The 18,629-nt window shown below is 51.1% G+C and overlaps 1 protein-coding gene across 2 annotated transcripts in view; it reads right to left on the bottom strand.

The window, feature by feature from the left end:
- Positions 1-18,629, bottom strand: part of PDE7A (phosphodiesterase 7A) — a 1,104,576-nt gene that overhangs the window by 908,843 nt on the left and 177,104 nt on the right. For both annotated transcript variants that reach the window (XM_085605526.1, XM_085605527.1), the window contains exon 2: positions 13,723-13,783. In XM_085605526.1, the coding sequence (XP_085461652.1) occupies positions 13,723-13,783 (61 nt within the window). The remainder of the gene's footprint in view (positions 1-13,722; positions 13,784-18,629) is intronic.

Raw genomic sequence — 18,629 nt, 5'->3', positions numbered from 1 at the left:
CAAGTCAGGAGACAGAACATGAAGTTGGTGGCATCCTAGTGAAGATCACAAGCTTGGTTTTCAGGTCTTGAGCTTTCTTTGGATGCTCCAATCCTACTTCCACAGAGGTTCATGGTAACACACCAATTGGCACTGGATGGAATCCTCACACTGATAGTATGGAGAGTTACAGGAGATGTTGGGAAGTCGCTGTATTATTTAAGCAGGCGTCAGAACCTATTAAGAGGTTTTAGGTTGACTGTCAAGCACTATAGTTTAGCTTTGCACAGATGGTTAAATTGGTGTCTGGAACGAGGTTTGGGTCCTGTGGTGGGCAGAAGCAGTATTTATACTCCATTTACTTTCTGAGTTAGAAGGGGCGAGGTTGGCCTACTTATATGACTTCAGGTTGGCCATTTCGGCAGGCCAAGCAATGCTCAATGGGGTACTGGCGGGGCGCAGCCAATGGTCGGTAGACTAAGGGGAGCTCAGATGCACAGTGGATTACTAGGATTATGCAGGTAGTGGGCATAGATACATCTTTGGAGCTGATTCAACCAAAGGATCTAAAGCCTCTAAAGCGTTTTCTCTGGGGGGGCCAGGGAAGACAACCAGAAGGTAACGCAGTGGACTGGTCCTCAGATTCTACCTTTAAGAAGTTTTATTTCAAACTAGTGATGCTGGCAGCTTCACTGGCCATTAGTAAGCTTGAAACATGCATTATTTGACCCTACAGTCTTGATTTGGGATCAAACTTTCCTAGCTACCGGAAAGGAAAGTTTCAATTCTATCTACTAGGAGATGAGGATTATCCCATGCAATAGGCATGGAGGTTTCCTACCTTCTATGCAGAGTAAGGCTATCAACGTATGGCATAAGTATTAAGTGCTTACATGCACTGCAGTAGGATCGTCCTAAAGTTGAAGGTTATGAGAGGCATTGATGTGAATTATTATACTATGCCATAATGTAATGGAGACAGAGGGATTACACCCGTTTGCCTTTTGTAGGGTCAGAAAGGAAATCCTAACAGAATATGCATGGATAAAGAGAGCATGGAGAGAGAGGAAGGGCTTTTCCATGGGGTTTGTGTTATGGGCAACAAAGGAATCAGATATGCTGCATAGTGTTCAAGTTCTATTGGACTCCTTGGACTTGTAGGCCTTACTAGTAGGTCATAAATAAAAGCCATATTGGGCTGCTGAGCAACTAAAGTTGAAAGAGTTATGCATAATCTTTGCTTCAGTGTCCTTAATAGAACTGAAACTTTCCTTCAACAATAGCTAAGAAATGTTTATTTCATTGGAGTAACTAGGTTTACAAACCTTGTTGGGATTTAACCATAATCAAACCTTATGAGCCAAGTTCTTATGATAGAATAATGTTGGATTTTTTTTATAGGCCCCTTTTTGAAAGATCTCAAGTATTTAGAGAATAATTCCCCTTCAACTTCTTTTGCACTAAATCAATACACCATCTCTTAATTTAAATAATCCGAAGTAGGGGGCGGAGCTTCCCATCGCCGAAGATGGCCGCCTAAAGGAAGAGCCCCGCGCTAACTACTAACAATCCTGCAATAATCCGGCATTGGCGTGATCAACTGACTCCGCTATGAGCAGCCCTGCATTGTAGAACGGACCCGACGCCTGTAACGCCCTCCAGCTCCCTCCTGCGTTGTGTGCGAGGGACGCGGTGGCTGTGTCAGTGCGGTGCGCAGACTGGGCCATTTATCCCCGGCCTCAAGAACATCGCTGACTGACTGGAAGTTGGAGCTGGCTGGGTGCGCACGCCCGGACGCGACGGCCGAAGGGTTGGAACAGCACGAATTCGCCCCAGCACGTACTATCGGCCCTGCAGAGTGGAGTGTGACTGTCGGCCCCCGATCCAGATTGGGGCAGCATGTGGGACTAGAGGGGCAGCGTGTGGACCGAGTGCACTGCTGCGGCGTCCCGCTACCGGCTGTGCCTGGGTGGCAAAGCGAGTGTTGTAAGGGGTCGACAATCGGCTGGATCCTCAGGCTTGGTGAACTCTGCCACGCGACCTACCGACCCCCCCCTTCGGCCCCTCCCCCCTCGAAGACACACCGCTGGGGCTCATGGAGATGTAAGTGTGTGGGGCACGATCCTTAATTCATGGGCAGGGCCCTGCCATAGCCTCCCAGCGCTAGCCACACGGAGTGACTCTACTGCCCCTGACCTTTCCACGTGACTGAGGCACTAACGTTTTGGTGCTGGCTGTCTCTGTGCGGCCGTTCCTGCCGAGGGTCCTGGCTGATATACGTTCCTTCCCAGCGTCTCACAAAGAGTTGGTGCTGCGCTGCCCTGACTGCCCGGCCGCCATTGTGCACAACTATTGGGAGTGTGATATTCCATACTTGGGGCGCACCAGCCGGCTCCAGGGCTTGGAGGGGAAGGGTGGGGGAGGAGAGTTGATCGGGGAGCCCACCTCCATAACGACACTTTGGCTGGCAGAGTTGGAACTTTGAGAGGGGGGGGTAGGGGGGGGTAGGCCTAAACTGAGCTACAGTCACCAGAGGCATCGCTACAGGTATAGATTGACGATAACACCCCCTGTGCACGCCTTTCCCTGCCGCAATCCGAGATAATATTGGCGGGCTTGTCGTAGGCAATCAAGGCCCGGGTGTGAAATGCTGCTGACAGCAACTATGGGCAGGACAGATAAAACGCATTAGAAAATGTCTTTTGACCAGTGCAGGCCCAGGGACTGCGCGCTTTCGGCGGACGATAAGGGTGCAGGTGAGGAGAGGGCCATGGAGCTGCGAAACTGCGACATCAAGGCCATGCTGACCTCGATGGAAAAGGGCCTACGTTTTCCACTCTATAAAATGATAGTCTCCACATACGCTGAGGATACACTCTTATATGTCCGGCACCCTGAAATGAACCTCTCTGCCGTACTCCATGAGGTGGTGCGCTTTGGCGTACTGTTTGGACTCCATGTTAATTGGCCGAAGTCCATTATCTTTCCACTTACACCGAATACTCATCAATTTGAATTAGACTACCCTCTCCTATGGACCACAGACGCGGTATGGTATTTGGACATAAGGATAAACACGGACTCAGACGGTATTCAGGGAAAATTATGGGACGACCTTCAGTAAGTTAGACAATGACGTGGAGAGATGGATTAAGCTGCCCCTGTCATTGCTAGGCAGAATATCCATCATGAAAATGGTAGTGTTGCAGAGGCTACTATTTTTGTTTACGAATATTCCTATGGTGATCCCGCGGACCTTTTTTCACCGCCTCACAACACTGATGGTTAGGTTGGCATGGGCTGGCAAGCAACCGCGTGTCAGGTGGCAAATACTAGTTTTACCTTATTCTATTAGAGGTCTGGAAGGCCCACATTTTGATTACAGAATACATGGTTCTCCTGACATTCGGCACCTTAGGATAGAATCAGAGGTGGCTGCACCACTTCCACTGCCTGCAATGCTGTTCCAGACAGCCACCATCTCCTGCAGCAACAAGCGGGCGACATATTGTACTCGCCGAAAGCCCCTCTGGACTGGTGCACCTGGCTGGCACCTTGTAAAGACAAGCATTGGCATAGCCAATAGGTCTCGCCTTTGAGACCTTGTAAGTGTTTAGCCATGCAACAATTGTTGCACCAAAGAAATTGTGCTGCATAAATAAATACTTATAAGGTCCCAAAAGCGAGACCTATTGGCTATGCCAATGCTTGTTCTTTGTAAAGAAATAGATGCTTGTTTCGATTTCTTTACTTTTGCTATAATCGCGGCACCGGCGCTTTATTTTTAACATTAAAAGTAAAGCGCTGGTGCCGTGATTATACCAAAGGTAAAGAAATAGAAACAAGCATCTATTTCTTTACAAAGAAAAAAGCTGCCACAGCCTGCAGTGCAAGCGCGCGCCGGCGCACATGCACTGCATGCTGTAGCCGGCGGTAGCATTTTTTTAAGCCCTCCTTACTTAAAGTATCCGCCCGACCAGCGCAAGCGCTGGGTCAGGCTCGACCTAAAGAACAAGTTACTTACCTTCGGTAACGATGTATCTGTAAGAAACATTAGTTAGTTAGATTCCTCACCTTAGAATATCCCCAGGCGTCAGGCTGGATCCGGAAAGATTTTTGTAGCAATACCCCTTGCGCGTCGCTAGGTGTCGTCTGCGGCTCCGCGTCCATCGTCGGCGTCGTGCGCTGGAATGACGGAGTACTTAGACGCCGCCCTTGCGCACTAACATCAGTTCTTATACATAGCTTTCTGCGCCAGGGACGCTGAGCCATGCAAGAGACCGACACTGATGCCAAAAAATCTAGGGCCCAGAAAGGGAGAACCTTAACCCTAGATGTCGGTTCGCAGAACGGGGAGGCTGGGTGGGTCGGTGAGGAATCTAACTAACTAATGTTTCTTACAGATACATCGTTACCTAAGGTAAGTAACTTGTTCATCTGAAAGAAACACGTTAGTTAGATTCCTCACCTTAGAATAGATACCCCAGCAATACCAACCCCGGAGGTGGGTCTGCGAACCAAGATCACACCAGAAAGTCCTGGAGAACAGAACGGCCAAAGTGGCCTTCTCTTCGGACTTGGCTGTCCAGGCAATAGTGCTTGGCGAACATGTGCAGTGAAGCCCACGTCGCGGCCTGACAGATGTCCTGCAAGGGGACTCCCCGTCCCAGGGCAGTTGTCGCCGCTGTGGCCCGGGTGGAATGGGCTCTCAGCCCAACAGGAGGGACCTTTTTTGCCAAGGAATAGCAGAGTTTAATACACAACAAGACCCATTGCGAGATAGTCCGCTTGTGCACAGCTTTACCCTTCTTAGCACCTACATATTCAACAAAAAGTTGGTCGCCCACCTGGAACGGTTTTGTGCGGTCCAAATAAAAGGACAGCGCACGTTTTGGGTCCAGATGGTGGAGCCTCTCTTCATCTTTTGAAGGATGCGGAGGCGGAAAGAAGGTGGGCAGCGTGACAGATTGCCCGATGTGAAAGGGAGTCACGACTTTAGGAAGAAAAGAAGGACGTGTCCGGAGGACAACCTTATCCGGATGAACCGAAAGGAAGGGAGGCTTAGCTGACAGAGCCTGAAGCTCACTCACCCGCCTAGTGGAGGTGATAGCCACCAGGAAGGCAGTTTTCAGAGTCAGTAGACGAAGTGGACAGTTGTGAAGGGGCTCAAAGGGAGCGCATATCAGAAAAGTAAGAACAAGGTTCAAGTCCCACACGGGCATTACGAATGGAACAGGAGGGAACATAAGAGTAATGCCCTTGAGAAAACGGGAGACAACAGGGGACTTGAAAAGAGAAGGCTGATCAGGAAGCCTTAAGAAAGTAGAGATTGCAGAAAGATAACCTTTCAAGGTGCCCAGAGCAGAGCCCTGCTGGGCCAAAGAAAGAAGAAAGAGGAGAACCTCAGAAAGAGGGGCAGAAAGGGGATCCACAGCCTTTGCTGTGCACCATGCCACAAATTTGTTCCACCGGCAGGCGTATACCGTCTTTGTGGAGGGACGCCTGGCTGTCAGAATGATATCACAGACTTCAGGAGGCAAGTCAAATGGCATCAACTGTCGCCGCTCAATCTCCACGCATGGAGGTGGAGGCTGGACAGGTTCGGGTGGAGGACCGTCCCCTCCTGCTGCAACAGAAGGTCCTCCTGAAGAGGCAGTCGTATCGGGGGATCGATGGACATACTGAGTAGCTCAGGATACCAGTACCTTCGTGCCCAATCCGTAGCCACCAAGATGACTTGGGCCCGGTCGCACCTGATCTTCAGCACTCTGGGCAGAAGTGGTATAGGCGGAAAGGCGTATAACAGACCGCAACTCCACTCGTGACGAAAAGCGTCTCCGAGCGAGTGCCGCCTTGGAAATTCCAACGCGCAGAACTGCTGACATTGCGCGTGCTCTTCGGTGGCGAATAGATCTAACCAAGGCTCTCCCCACTGCAGAAAGAGACCTTGCGCCACGTCTGAGTTCAGACGCCATTCGTGATCCATCATGCACCGGCGGCTGAGTTAGTCTGCTCTGGCGTTCAGAGAGCCCACCAGATGTTGAACCACCAGGGTGATGCCCTGATGTTCCAGCCATGTGCAGATGCGCAGAGCCTCCTGACAAAGGGTCCACGACCCCACTCCGCCCTGTTTGTTGCAATACCACATGGCGATTGTGTTGTCCGTGAACACCTGCACGACACTTCCCCGCGCAGAGGGAAGGAAGGCTTTTAGTGCAAGTAGGATTGCCCTCAGCTCCAATAGGTTGATATGGAGCCGAGTCTCTGCCGGAGACCAGAGTCCTCTGATCTCCGCCTCTCCCATATGGCCCTCCCATCCCAGGAGGGACGCATCCATCACTACGACATGCTCCGGTTGAGGTAGGGAGAGGGATCGGCCGCTGACCCAATCGCGATTCGTGAGCCACCACTGCAGCTGGTTCGCAGTGCCCTCCGAGATCAAGACATGGTCGGACAGGTTGCCTCGATGCTGGGCCCACTGAAACTTCAGGTCCCACTGCAGAGCCCGCATCCGCCACCTGGCGTGAGGTACCAACAGGATGCAGGCGGCCATCAGCCCCAGAAGCCGCAGCACCAACCTGACTGAAACCCAGGACAGAGGCCGGAAGATGGAAATCAGGGCCTGAATGTCCCGGACCCACTGTTACGGCGGATAGACCCGGATCTGCGCCGAGTCGAGAACCGCTCCAATGAAAAGGAGCTTCTGGGAGGGACTCAGGTGCGACTTCGGCACATTGATGGAGAACCCCAGCGAGTGCAGGAGGCCGGCCGTAGTCTGGAGGTGGGAGACGACTTGCTGGGGCAAGCCCGCCTTCAACAGCCAGTCGTCGAGATAGGGGAAGACTGGAACCCCTGATCTGCGCAGATGAGCTGCAACCACCGCCATCACTTTCGTGAACACCCGAGGGGCACTGGTGAGGCCGAAGGGGAGCACGGTGAACTGAAAGTGCTCCTGACCCACCGTGAACCGCAGGTAACGCCGGTGGGCCGGCAGGACGGGGATGTGGAAATAAGCGTCCTGCAAGTCCAACGCTACCATCCAGTCTCCAGGGTCTAGTGCAGCCAGAACCTGAGCTAAAGTGAGCATCTTGAACCGGTCTTTCCGGAGGAAGGCGTTGATGCTCCTGAGGTCCAAGATCGGGCGTAGGCCCCCTTTGCCCTTCTTGGGAACCAGAAAGTAGTGGGAATAACAACCACGACCTACTTCTGGACCAGGAACACGCTCGACGGCCTCTTTGGCCAAGAGGGCCGACACTTCCTCTCGTAGAAGATGCAAATGATCCCCCGAAATACGGTGGTTCAGCGGTGGCATGGCTGGAGGGGTCGTCTCGAAGGGGAGGGAGTAGCCCCTTCGGACGATTTGCAGCACCCACCTGTCCGACGTGATGGAGCGCCAGTGGAGCAGGTGATGGCGAACTCTGCCGCCCACTGGCGTTTAATGGGCCTGAAAGCTCGGACTAGGAGGGCTTTGAGGCGGATGCTGCCGGAATGGATGTGGACTGACCGGCACGTTGACATCCAGTACTGCCTCGGCGGAATCAGGAGGCGCCCCTTCCTTGGCCACGAAAGGCGGAAGTTTGCAGCTGTGGGGCCGAAAGACCCAAGGACTTGGCCGTGGCCCGGGAGTCCTTGGCCCGAGCCAGCGCACTGTCCCGCATTCTCACCAAAAAGGCGAGTGCCATCAAAGGGCATGTCCATGAGTGAACTCTGGACATCCCCCGAAAAGGACGTGGACCTCAGCCAGGCGTGACGCCGAAGCGCCACCGTGGTGGAAATCGCCCGACCCAGCGAGCCCGTGGTGTCAAGTCCACACCGTATAGCGTGCCGTGCTGCATCTCGACCGTCAGCAAGTGCTTGAGCGAGTCGTGTCCGGGCCTCCATCGGACACAAGGGCAGCACGTCCTCCACCGTATCCCACAAGCGGTATTTAAAGACCGCAGTCCCAAACTCAGGGACGAGTCACGGTTTCTTGCCAAACTGTTCCAACCTCTTGGATTCCCGATCCGGAGGAGCAGATGGGAAGGAGGATTGGGAGGTTGAGGCCTGGATAACCAGACTCTCGGGTGGGAGGTTGGGAGAGGAAACTGGGGTCGCCCGGAGCAGGGCGGTGGCGCCGGGCAACGTTCCGGTCCACAGGAGGGACTGTGGAGGGCTTGGACCAAGTGCCCTGCAGAACGTCAATGAGGGCCTCATTAAACTGCAGCAGAGGCTCAGTGGAGCTTGCTGTCGGTTGAAGGACCTCTGTGAGGACGTTAGTCCTCACGGCCACAGCAGGCAACTCCAGCCCTACGGCTTCGGCCGTCTTGCGCAGCACCACTGAAAAGGCTGCTCCCTTCTCCGAGGCCACAGTTGGAGGAGAGATGAAACCAGCGTCCAGGGAGGTATCCAGACCGCTGGTGTTAGAAATGGCGATTTCTGGTTGGCTAAGGCTTGCGCCAAAGTCAGGCAGAAACCACCACTTTAGTCAGGGCAAGGAAGTTACACGCCAAAGATAACCCCTGCTCATCCCCTTGGTAGCTTGGCACGAGCAGTCAGGCTTAAACCTGAGGCGATGTGTAAAGCGTTTGCGCGCGCACCCAGCAACAACACCCAAGGCCCACCACAAAGGAAACTCCACACAAGGTATTCTATAAAAATAGCCTTTGTATTACCAAAACACATTAGATAAAAACACACTCTACAATGTGCCAACAGGCACGGGCAGAATTTACAAGGGATTATATGTACAGGGGACATGGCCACATGGACCACTGTCAGGAATTAGCACTTTTAGAACATAGGAATAATACCGTAGTACAAAAATAGAACATGTAGCACACAACCAGTAACTACTGGTAACAGGTAAGTACCACCTACGCAACCCTAACCACCATAGGAAAATATTGCGCAGGGAGTCAGGAGCTCCCTAGCACCACCTGTACTAGGAGAGAAACAACCACCTAAGTATCACAATACCTGTAGGGGTAAACGCACATTACACATGATGCATCACATTCAGAGGTGTAGAACAAGGGAAACACATGATGCATAAAATACATTCAGCGGTGTAAAGCAAAGCACATGACGCATAAACACATTCAGAGGTGCAGGAAGGGAGACATTAACGCCAAACTCACATTAGCCACCACTGTGGCAGTGCCTAGGCCAACTGGCCTTGTCCAGGCTAGGACGCTCTGTCCCAGTCAGGCTGCGCCAGCTGCGCCAGCTGCGCAAGCCAAAAGCGTAAATATCCCAACCTAAACGTTGCAGCTGCCCACTAAGTGCTGGGCAGCTGTAGGAATGCTGGGCACCACTAATATGCCCTGGGACATGAATCCGCATCGCTCGTGGAGCCTTCGTGGGCTCTGCTAACAATATGTCCCCAAGAGCCTTCGTGGCTCAAGACCAATGTGCCCCGGAGTCCGTCTGGACTCTAACAAAATCTCGCCCCCAACGTTGGAGCGTCAGCGCTCTAAAATACACAGTGGGGGCCAACGTTGGAGCGGCCCGCTGCCTTCCGGGACCGCTCTGAGTGCCAAAGAAATGCCTCGTTTCACCTGGCAGCCTCACGGGGCTCGAGACCTCAATACTTCGCCCCTTCGTCGGAGCCACGGGGCTCAGAAACCAATGCGCCCCGTTTGGAGCCTCACAGGCTCTAACACTACTGCCCCATTCGTTGGAGAGCGGAGCAAGGCTCTCGGTAGCAACGGGCCCGCGCCGGAGACGGGGGCCGCCTGCAAGCTCAGCCGGTCTAGGACCGGCACCCACGGTACTCGTGCGGAGTCCCCAAGCCCTTCCCTACTCACCGGGCTGTCCTCGGGGGACTCCGCTCCTCTTGTACGCACTTCCTGGTCGCCGGAGCGCGGGGTGGCCTCCCGCCTGCTCCCTTCCCCAGCACGACGTCTCTCGGGGCCTGTGAACACGTGGGCCACACCCCCTCCCGCTGAACTAATCACAGCGCGGCAGGGGGATGACGCGGCCGGGAACTCCGGGCTGCGGCGGTGAACTTCGTTCTCTCTACCGCGGCGATGAGGGGGCGGGCTCCCTCGGAGGTCACGCCAACAAGCGGGGTGGGCACCCGCCAACGAGCACAGCTACGGCCCTGGCAGGGTGGGCACCTGCCAGGGGTCCTCAGGATCAGCAAAGACGGGGCAAACGCCGGGTGGGCACCGGCTTCCTGAAATAAAGCGCTCACCACGCTATAAAAGCCCAAACAGCGCGCCCAGCCCTATAAAGTCCAAAGAGCGCTCCCAGGCGCTACAAAGCCAAAAATGTCCAGCCATAAAGTCTTTCAAGAGCAGGGGGGCAAAGACTGGGCCCAGAGCCAGCTCACAGGGCCCTCCAGCAGGGAGGCAGTCCCCAGTGGCGGTCTCTCCTGGCGCCCAGCAGCAGCAGGCCCCCCCTCAAGTGGATCCTGCAAGAGAACAGTTTCTGTGGGGACACAGCCCCATTTTTATACACTAAAACCCTTTGTTCTTGGTTCAGGGTGAGGGGGAAAACCAGTCACAGCTGGTTGGGGAGCACCCTTGATGTGCTCAGCCCCTCACTCTATTCACTGGCAGGGCTAGGGTCGTCAGTCGCACCACAGGGGGCGGAGCCAGCATTGTGTGGGGAAAGCCCTGCCCTATTCAGGTCCAAGGTGCACTCCTCCCCAGCCATCAGCATGCTAATCTCACACTCACCACTGGGGCAGACCCAACCAGACTCCCGGAGCCAGGCTCACCAACCAGCTCCAACCAATCACACGCCAGACACACTGCACACAGAAGTACCCACTTCTAGAAGTGGCACTTCCGCACATGACACAATCACGCATCATACATCATTGCGAAGCATTCGATCCCACGAGTCCGCACATACCAAACTCGAGCCTGCACACCCCACGCATCAAGAACTACCAGGGACACATACATTCCCCATGCATTCCTATGGGAGGGCAGGCCTATCTCACCACATGCACTCAGAGTGCGCACGCACTTTACCCTGGGACACAGGGAAAGTGCGCAGGAACCGAAAACCACTATCACCAAGTCACCAATAAAAAGCAAAAAGTTCAGGGGTGAACCTGCCAGAAGGGCCAAGTCCAACAGCTGGCATCCCCCAATTCCTCTGCCCAGTCCTGAGAAAGTTGGGCCTGAGCGGCCATAGGGTCTTCAGACCCCTCACAGTCGCCCTCATCATCCGATTCCCGATAAACAGGAGGAATGATCGGAGCCGGGCAGTAGATGAAGCGTTCACCAATCGGCGCCGGTAGCGGGGCAGGGCCGCGCCGGTGTCGGGCCCGGACCGGGGCTAAACTGGGGAACGACGTTGTCCGGCGCCGGGGGTGAAACCGGTGTCTGCGTCGGCAGAGGAGGCGTCGTGAGGTCGACCGGCGCCGACCGAGATCCAGGCCTGGAGGTGTCTGGGCCAGAGCCGTCGACGGCGCCGGAGCCGCCGGCACGCAAGGTCGCCCAGTCGAACCTGCGGGGCCTGAAGGCGCGACAACAGGTGTCGACGGCGGAGCCAGGCCCCTCATGGCCAAGAGGAAGGCACTGACCACCGCCGGAGTCACGTCAGTCCCAAGGACCGGCGGGTATGGGGGACGGACGCGCTCCGACTGAGCCGCGGTGGTGGGACCACCCTGACCCTCAGCCGAGTCGCGCGACCGGCGAGGGGAGTCCGAAGAGCGATGTCGTCTCTTGGACTGCTTCGACTTACCGGAAGACCCAGACGAGCAATGACTATGGCTGCGGCTCCGCGACCGGTCCTTGGACCTCCTCCTGGACCGGGACCGAGAGCAGCGCGGAGCTGAGTGCCGAAGCTCGAGAAGCTTACGGGACCGCTCCCGCCTAGCTTTCGACGTCAAGGCCTGGCAATCGAGGCACGACTCATGGTCGGCCCCCAGGCAATAAAGGCCCCGGCGATGGTGATCCGTCACCGACATCAGGCGATGACAGGCGTCCCAGGCTTTGAAACCAGGCATCCTACCGGCACCAGAGTCGAGTCGATAGACAAAAAAGGCATAAAAGTTAGTCAAAAAATGACTAGGGGTAAGCTCTTCCCGGATCAGCGCTTACTGGCGCGGAAAAAAGAAGAACTGACGTCAGCGCGCGAGGGCGGAGTCTAAGTACTCCAACGACGTCATTCCGGCGCACGACGCCGACGACTGACACGGAGCCGCAGACGACGCCTAGTGACGCGCAAGGGGTATTGCTACATAAATCTTTCTGACGCCTGGGGATATTCTAAGGTGAGGAATTTAACTAACGTGTTTCTTTCAGATGAAGGAGTCACACGAGCACTCAATACTCTGAGAGTACACACAGTAGGGAACTTGTTCAAGGGGGGGGGGGGGGCTGCAAAGTATGGGACGACTTTAGCAACACTGACCCTTGCCCCACCACCTTGACACAATTCCTGTTTCACAGAACATGCGCAGCGCTGAGAGAATTGCTTGGGGAGGAGTATCTTGAGCCTCCGGAGATACTGGCTTTCACACACATTGTACGCGCAACATCCGAGGCGCGTGGTCGCCAAACTCTACAGCATATCCATGGCACATAGGGTGCACCATTACACTAAGGCCCGCTTAGCATGGCAGCGAGATCTGGCGATAGATCTAGATGATGATATGGGGACCTATTGCTGCACAAGTACTAAATGTATCTCCCTTAACGGTAGACACCGACTGGTGCACTTTAAATACTTAAACAGGGTATACATTACCCCTGATAGGCTGCATAGACATGGGTTAAGGGATAGCGGGGCATGCGACCACTGCTGGGCGCAAATAGCCGACTTCCTTCACCTAGCCTGGACCTGTCCAGGCATTTCGTCGTTCTGGGTAGCTGTAATTAAGGAATTAAGTCACATTACTAAGTTAGCCCTTGAGCCTGACCCAACACTAGCATTATAGGGCTATTCTAAGCCAATACCCAAAGAGGTGCGACGTTTGATATGGGTCTGCCCATGGCTAGACGTAGTGTGGCGATCAATTGGTCTCGGGGACCATTACCCACGATCTCGCAGTGGAAAGGGGACATTACATATTGTAGCACGCAGACCGAACTTTACTGCAAATTAATCCCCCAACGCAACAGGTGACACACTGAGCCCAACAGCTGTTCCGTTGACCACAGTACTTCAGTTTAGTATACATAGGTTATACATTCCAACGTGCTATTCCTCAGAGGACATGTATAACTATGGTCTTAAATAATACCTGATGTAACCTGGGATATGCTGGGCTACTAATTGTGTTTATCTACTGTCTGCCACGTTGGGAATTGATGACAATGATCACCTGTCAACAAAGTGAACTGAGTGTAATGTTATACTGCATTGGTGTGTCTGGTAGTTGAACGTTATAAGAAAACCAATAAAATTAAATATTTTTATTTTATTTTTTAAACAGAAGTCTGAATATCTAATTGCTCCTCTTAAAGTATCGATTTCCAGTCATCATTCAGAAGTATGACTTAATATTAATAACAGTAAATTGATTGCAGAAACAGGAGTTCCACTTATTTTAAGCAGAAGGACAATCATTTTTATGACTAAACAGGTTTGTCAATATAGATGCAACTTAATGAAATCACAGCATAAACTCAAGGCAAGCTGTGTTTGATCAAAATGGTGATATATGTAGTCATGGACTGGAATTCACAAATATAAGGGTAAGAGTGAAACAAAAAAAAACAAAAAAATCAAACTGAAAAAGAAGTGAACATTATGCAAGATAAAATAAAATTGAGAGAAAACTATTCCAATGCATAGGCTTACCCAACATACGAATGTACAATGCAGTTTGATCCGAGCTGTCATATGAAATTGCCCCTCGTCTCTGTAAAGAATTAAATAAGAAACCATTAGAACCTTAGACTTAAAGAATTTATTACACTGCACAGAATCTTACATTTAACAGAGTACAACAAAATATTAGATTACATTGACATGATGTTTATGCAGAAACATACTTTTGTTTAAAAATAGTGAACTAAGGTTGTTCTTTTCCAAGGATAAAAATGCAAGCATATTGAAAACAATGTACAAAAACATTAACTTAAGACTAAATGATTGCTGCCTAAATGAACATTCAAATACTATATTAAACACTCCGTATAAGAATTTTGGACTATTTACCATCGTTGCCACAGATTTGTTTCAAGAGGTAGGTTTTCATGAGTGTTTGAGTTTTGGGCTCCACAGAGCCCTGAATGCAAACTTGGAGGGTAATAAGATTGTGCTCCAGACTTTTAAAAGTCATTCTAGCCCAAGTGTATTCCAATCATTTTACCAGATTTATTGCACCAGTTTAAGTCTTTGTTCACATTAGGCTGCTAAATGGTGAAGCTTTACCCATCAAACTTCACTTCGTGTACCCACTTAAGATTTACATGGTTTCCAAAATCATCATTGATGGATGGATGGGTCAGTATAGGTAGCCTTGCTAGGTCGGTATTTGGCCCAGATATCAGGAACTCTTCACCTGTACCGTCTTGTCAACTACTCACTTCTCAGAACAGCTGTTTTGCTGTCTTCTCTGCCTCGGATTTCCTTTAAATTTTAATCTCGTCTTAGAATAAAAAAAAAAGTATGCAAGCACATGTGCCATTCAAGTGACAAAAATCGATAAAGCGTGCCTTCGTAGTGACTCCATTACTGTTAGTCTTTGTTTTTTTTCCCCTCTTACCTATGTATGTAATACCCTCTACCCTACTATAACGCTTAACTCAACTTGACGCACACTAAATTTGCATTTCAGTAGAGGCGTCATTTCATTCACTTCTGTGCGGTGAGAACAGCAAAATGAAGACACTCTTGTATCACAATCCAGTTACATCATAAAGTGATCCAATCCACACAGACAATAAAAGCAAAGTATTTAAATCATCTATAAAACGAAACATGTCTGCTGTAACCTGTGTAATTTTACGGACATCGAAACTGGACACTGTTCTATAAAGTTCACCAACGATAAATCACAATGCAAAACATGTATAAATGATTGCTACTGGACATCATGCAATCATATTCCTATGCCATTACATGACATGCCTACAAAGCTCTCCACGATGAAGGATCAGAGTACATGAACCACCATCTCTCATTCCACTTACCCACCAGAAAACTTTGCTCGGCCAAACTTGCCCTGGCCACCATCCCACGGATTCAAAAGACCAGAACTGGCGGGAGATCATTCTCCTAACTCCCCACCAAGACCTGGAACAACCATGCCCCTCCACCTCAGGCAATCCCAGTCGCTGACCCAATTCAGGAAGGACCTCAAGACCTGGCTCATCGACTGAACCGCCATGCCCAGACGGATCACCAATCCTTGTCTCCTCAACCCCCCCCCCAGCGCCCGAGACCAACATGGGTGAGTAGATGCGCTTTACAAACTCGATTGATATTCTATTGATGTCTCTGATCACTGGTGTTACGTCTGTGGTAGCAGGACATTTGTATGGTGAGCAGCATTACATAATATTGTCTATTGTCATTTGTAACTTGAATCTTACATTACTTAAGCCATACACAATTCTTGGATATGCAGCACATAGCCCACTGCTTCGCTGTAACAGTTAACATTTGGAAGGGCCAGGAAACTATGTCAATACTATTAAACCGTATATCTGTTCATGAGAAAATCTGTACGACTGCACATCCATTTTTCCTACACCCCCTTTTTCCTATGTTAAAAAAGTGTTACTCCGGTCCTTGTTAGAAGTACATTTCCAACCTTTTCCAAAGTGGAAAGAGATTGAAGAGGAATTGGGGATTACCTTTAAACATATAGGTTTATGGGTGTGCACAGGCTCAAAGCATTCCAATTCTGGAACTACCATTTCCCACTTACTTCCATCCCCGTATGTAGATGTGTGGAAAGTCTTGCTAGAATCCAAGTATGATATCATCTGAGCTCTAGCTTAATCACAGATTATAGTATCAGAGCCCTGACATAATGAGAACACAGACACAATTTGTCACCTCACAAAGGTATACGTGACTTTTTACAGTGCAAGTAGATTTCGGAAGCATCCCATGGCCAAGTAGAGGTTTTATAAAATTCCACACTCCTAGGCTCTATGATGACATTACCCCCTTGCGGTGAGCTAAGGGTGTCCCACCAATCTGCTGCATCACAGTAAGTACCTTGTCAATGCAGGATGGTATCCCATCAGGTCTTAGTAAAGTTGAAAAGGTAGCAGATTCATACAGGCATTCTAGAGTCGGGATGCCAGAGGGGGGAGTCCTCCCCATTACTGGGTTCTAATTAGACTAATGCCATCATTGGCATTCAAAATGCGCATGCGCACTCACGTTTTTCCTGCATAGGAGTTTCACCCAGTAGTACTTAACCACTTCAAGAAACGGACGGAGCCTTCGCCCTACTCACTTTGGCACAGTAGCAATACCATTTAACCAAATCTCTGGATTCACCAGTTGCAGCTACGCTGGAGAAAACTCTGCAAACCACCAGCCCACCCACTGCAGTGGTTTAATAAAACAGAGTTTGTAATGTGGACTTCTAATTCCCCCATCCTTGCAGGGAAGCTGAAGTATTCTTGGTGCATTGAATTTGAGCGAGTCACATCAGAAGCACAAAAGGCTTTGAAGAAATTAATCTGCAGTCTCAAAACTATGCCAAAATCCTCTATTGCTCCCATCATGTATTTAAGTCCAGTAGTGGCATATCTGAGCTACACCAAGGGCTTCGACTACTTCTTCCTTCAGTTTGAGGAAGAGTATTGTGAATTACTATGCATTCACTTGATTTCACAAAATGTTACAAAGCCAGGTCATACTTGTGGTGCAGTACCCAGGTTGCAACTGAGGCTCAACAAGACAGCTCAGTCTGACCTTCTGCACTTGGCGACACTGTGCGATTCTTGGGCAAATAAGTTTCAGTGGCTAACAATGGTGAGATCTAAATCTACAACTTCACATTTACATTTTAAAAAGATGAACTGTGTGATATTAGAGTTAAAATGTTATGGGCCCAATTCTCAACTATTTAGGTGTGTAAGCTGGGCATGCACATGCAAGAATTAATTTTGCACTCAATGAGTTTCAAAGCATGAAGATTTTCATGCAAGGGAATCTGGTCACATGTACTGAAAGCAGGCAGGAAAGGTGATTTCAGGGCTGGAATGAACTGTCAGGTTGAGCAGACTCACAAACATGCATGTTTTAGGGTATTCACCAACCCCGCTCCAACCTAGAAAAGGTAATTATTTTACTCCTAACAAGGGAAGGAGTATATGTTTTTCCAGGATGTGAAGGGACCTCACCCCTCGTAAAAGAATGTGGAGGTAAGGAAGTGTCTCGCTGCTGGTGGGATTGGGGGCTGAAGGGGAGGAGGTCTTTTTACCCTCCGTAGGGGGAAAAATAAAATTTACCAAATGAATTTGTTCTTACCCAACAGATTTTACAATGTAAAAATAGGCATTTGTATATTTTCTCAATCAAAAATGGAATTTATAAAATGTGTGCTAGGCGCATACCCGGAAACAAGCAACTGTTCCAAGTTTCCAGACTTACTGGTGTAAACTGTAAGAAATTCCTGACAGATGTAAATTTTGCACGAATGCAAGTTTATAGACCTGTGGGTGCAGTTTTGCAACTTTAAGAATAAGGCCCACATTTTTTTTTATGTAGCAAACAGTTGCATTATGCTGCTTCGTCGTGTTTTTAAAATTTTTTTTTTATTTATTTTGAAATAAACATTCAGCGTTTTTGATAACAATTTAGAATGCATAAAAAGTTTCATATTATTCTTTGTAAAAATGGAATACAAAAGGTCCTTAAAAATTACACTATAGTTTAACACACCGCAATTGTCACCTGTCTTTTTTCCAAGTTTAAGTTATCTTTTAGGGGGCGTGGCCAAGATGGCGAAGTGAGCGGACGTCTCCTCGACCGGCTCCCGATCCTCTGAGCCCCCGGACTGGACTCTAGCGCAGATTCTACCCCTGCGCTGCAGGAGAAGTGGCAGCGGAACCGGCGAAGCACTGCACGAGGCTGCTCGGAGCGCTTCAAAAGCACCGACGGCACCCTCCGGATCATCGGGAGGGCAACGCCGGAGGGGGGCGGAGCACCAAGCCGGACTTAGAGAGGGCACGCACGGACGCGTGACTATGCGAGTGCCCGGGCCCAACGAGGCGGCCCTCTGCTCAGCGGTGGTACGGCCGGAACTCGACCGCAGGGGACGGCGATGGACCTGGCGGGGTGACCGCATCATCAGCGGCAAACAGAGGGGTGACCCGGCTCCGGAGAGCACACGCCCTACTTCAGGCTAGCCCCGGGAAGATATTGCACGTGGCGCTGTGACTCGAGCGCGAGGCCCCTGGATCACCGCAGCGTTCTGGAGCAAGTACGGGAACTCAGGGCTGTGCACCGCGGTGGTGACCGACTCCCGGGCCGGGCCGCGCTGCTCGGCGCCCTCCCGGAGCTTTGGAGGGCCCCCCCCCCGGGAGACAGAGGACAATTGGGATCACCAGCGGCGCCCGCGCCTAGGACGAGCTGCCGCCGTAGGAGAACGGCGATGCCGGAGAGGAGCCCAACCGCACCGGAGACGGCCGGAGAGGAGCTGCGCCACAGAGCACCGGGGGCGGAGGGTGCCACTGCGGACTTACACGAGGCGAGCTGGAGTGGTCGGTTGGCACCCAGAAGAGGTAGCGGTCGGG

Source organism: Triturus cristatus, chromosome 5_1 (assembly GCF_964204655.1).
Source record: "Triturus cristatus chromosome 5_1, aTriCri1.1, whole genome shotgun sequence".
In the NCBI taxonomy this organism is placed as follows: Eukaryota; Metazoa; Chordata; class Amphibia; order Caudata; family Salamandridae; genus Triturus; species Triturus cristatus.
This window is presented reverse-complemented; position numbering and strand designations above follow the sequence as displayed.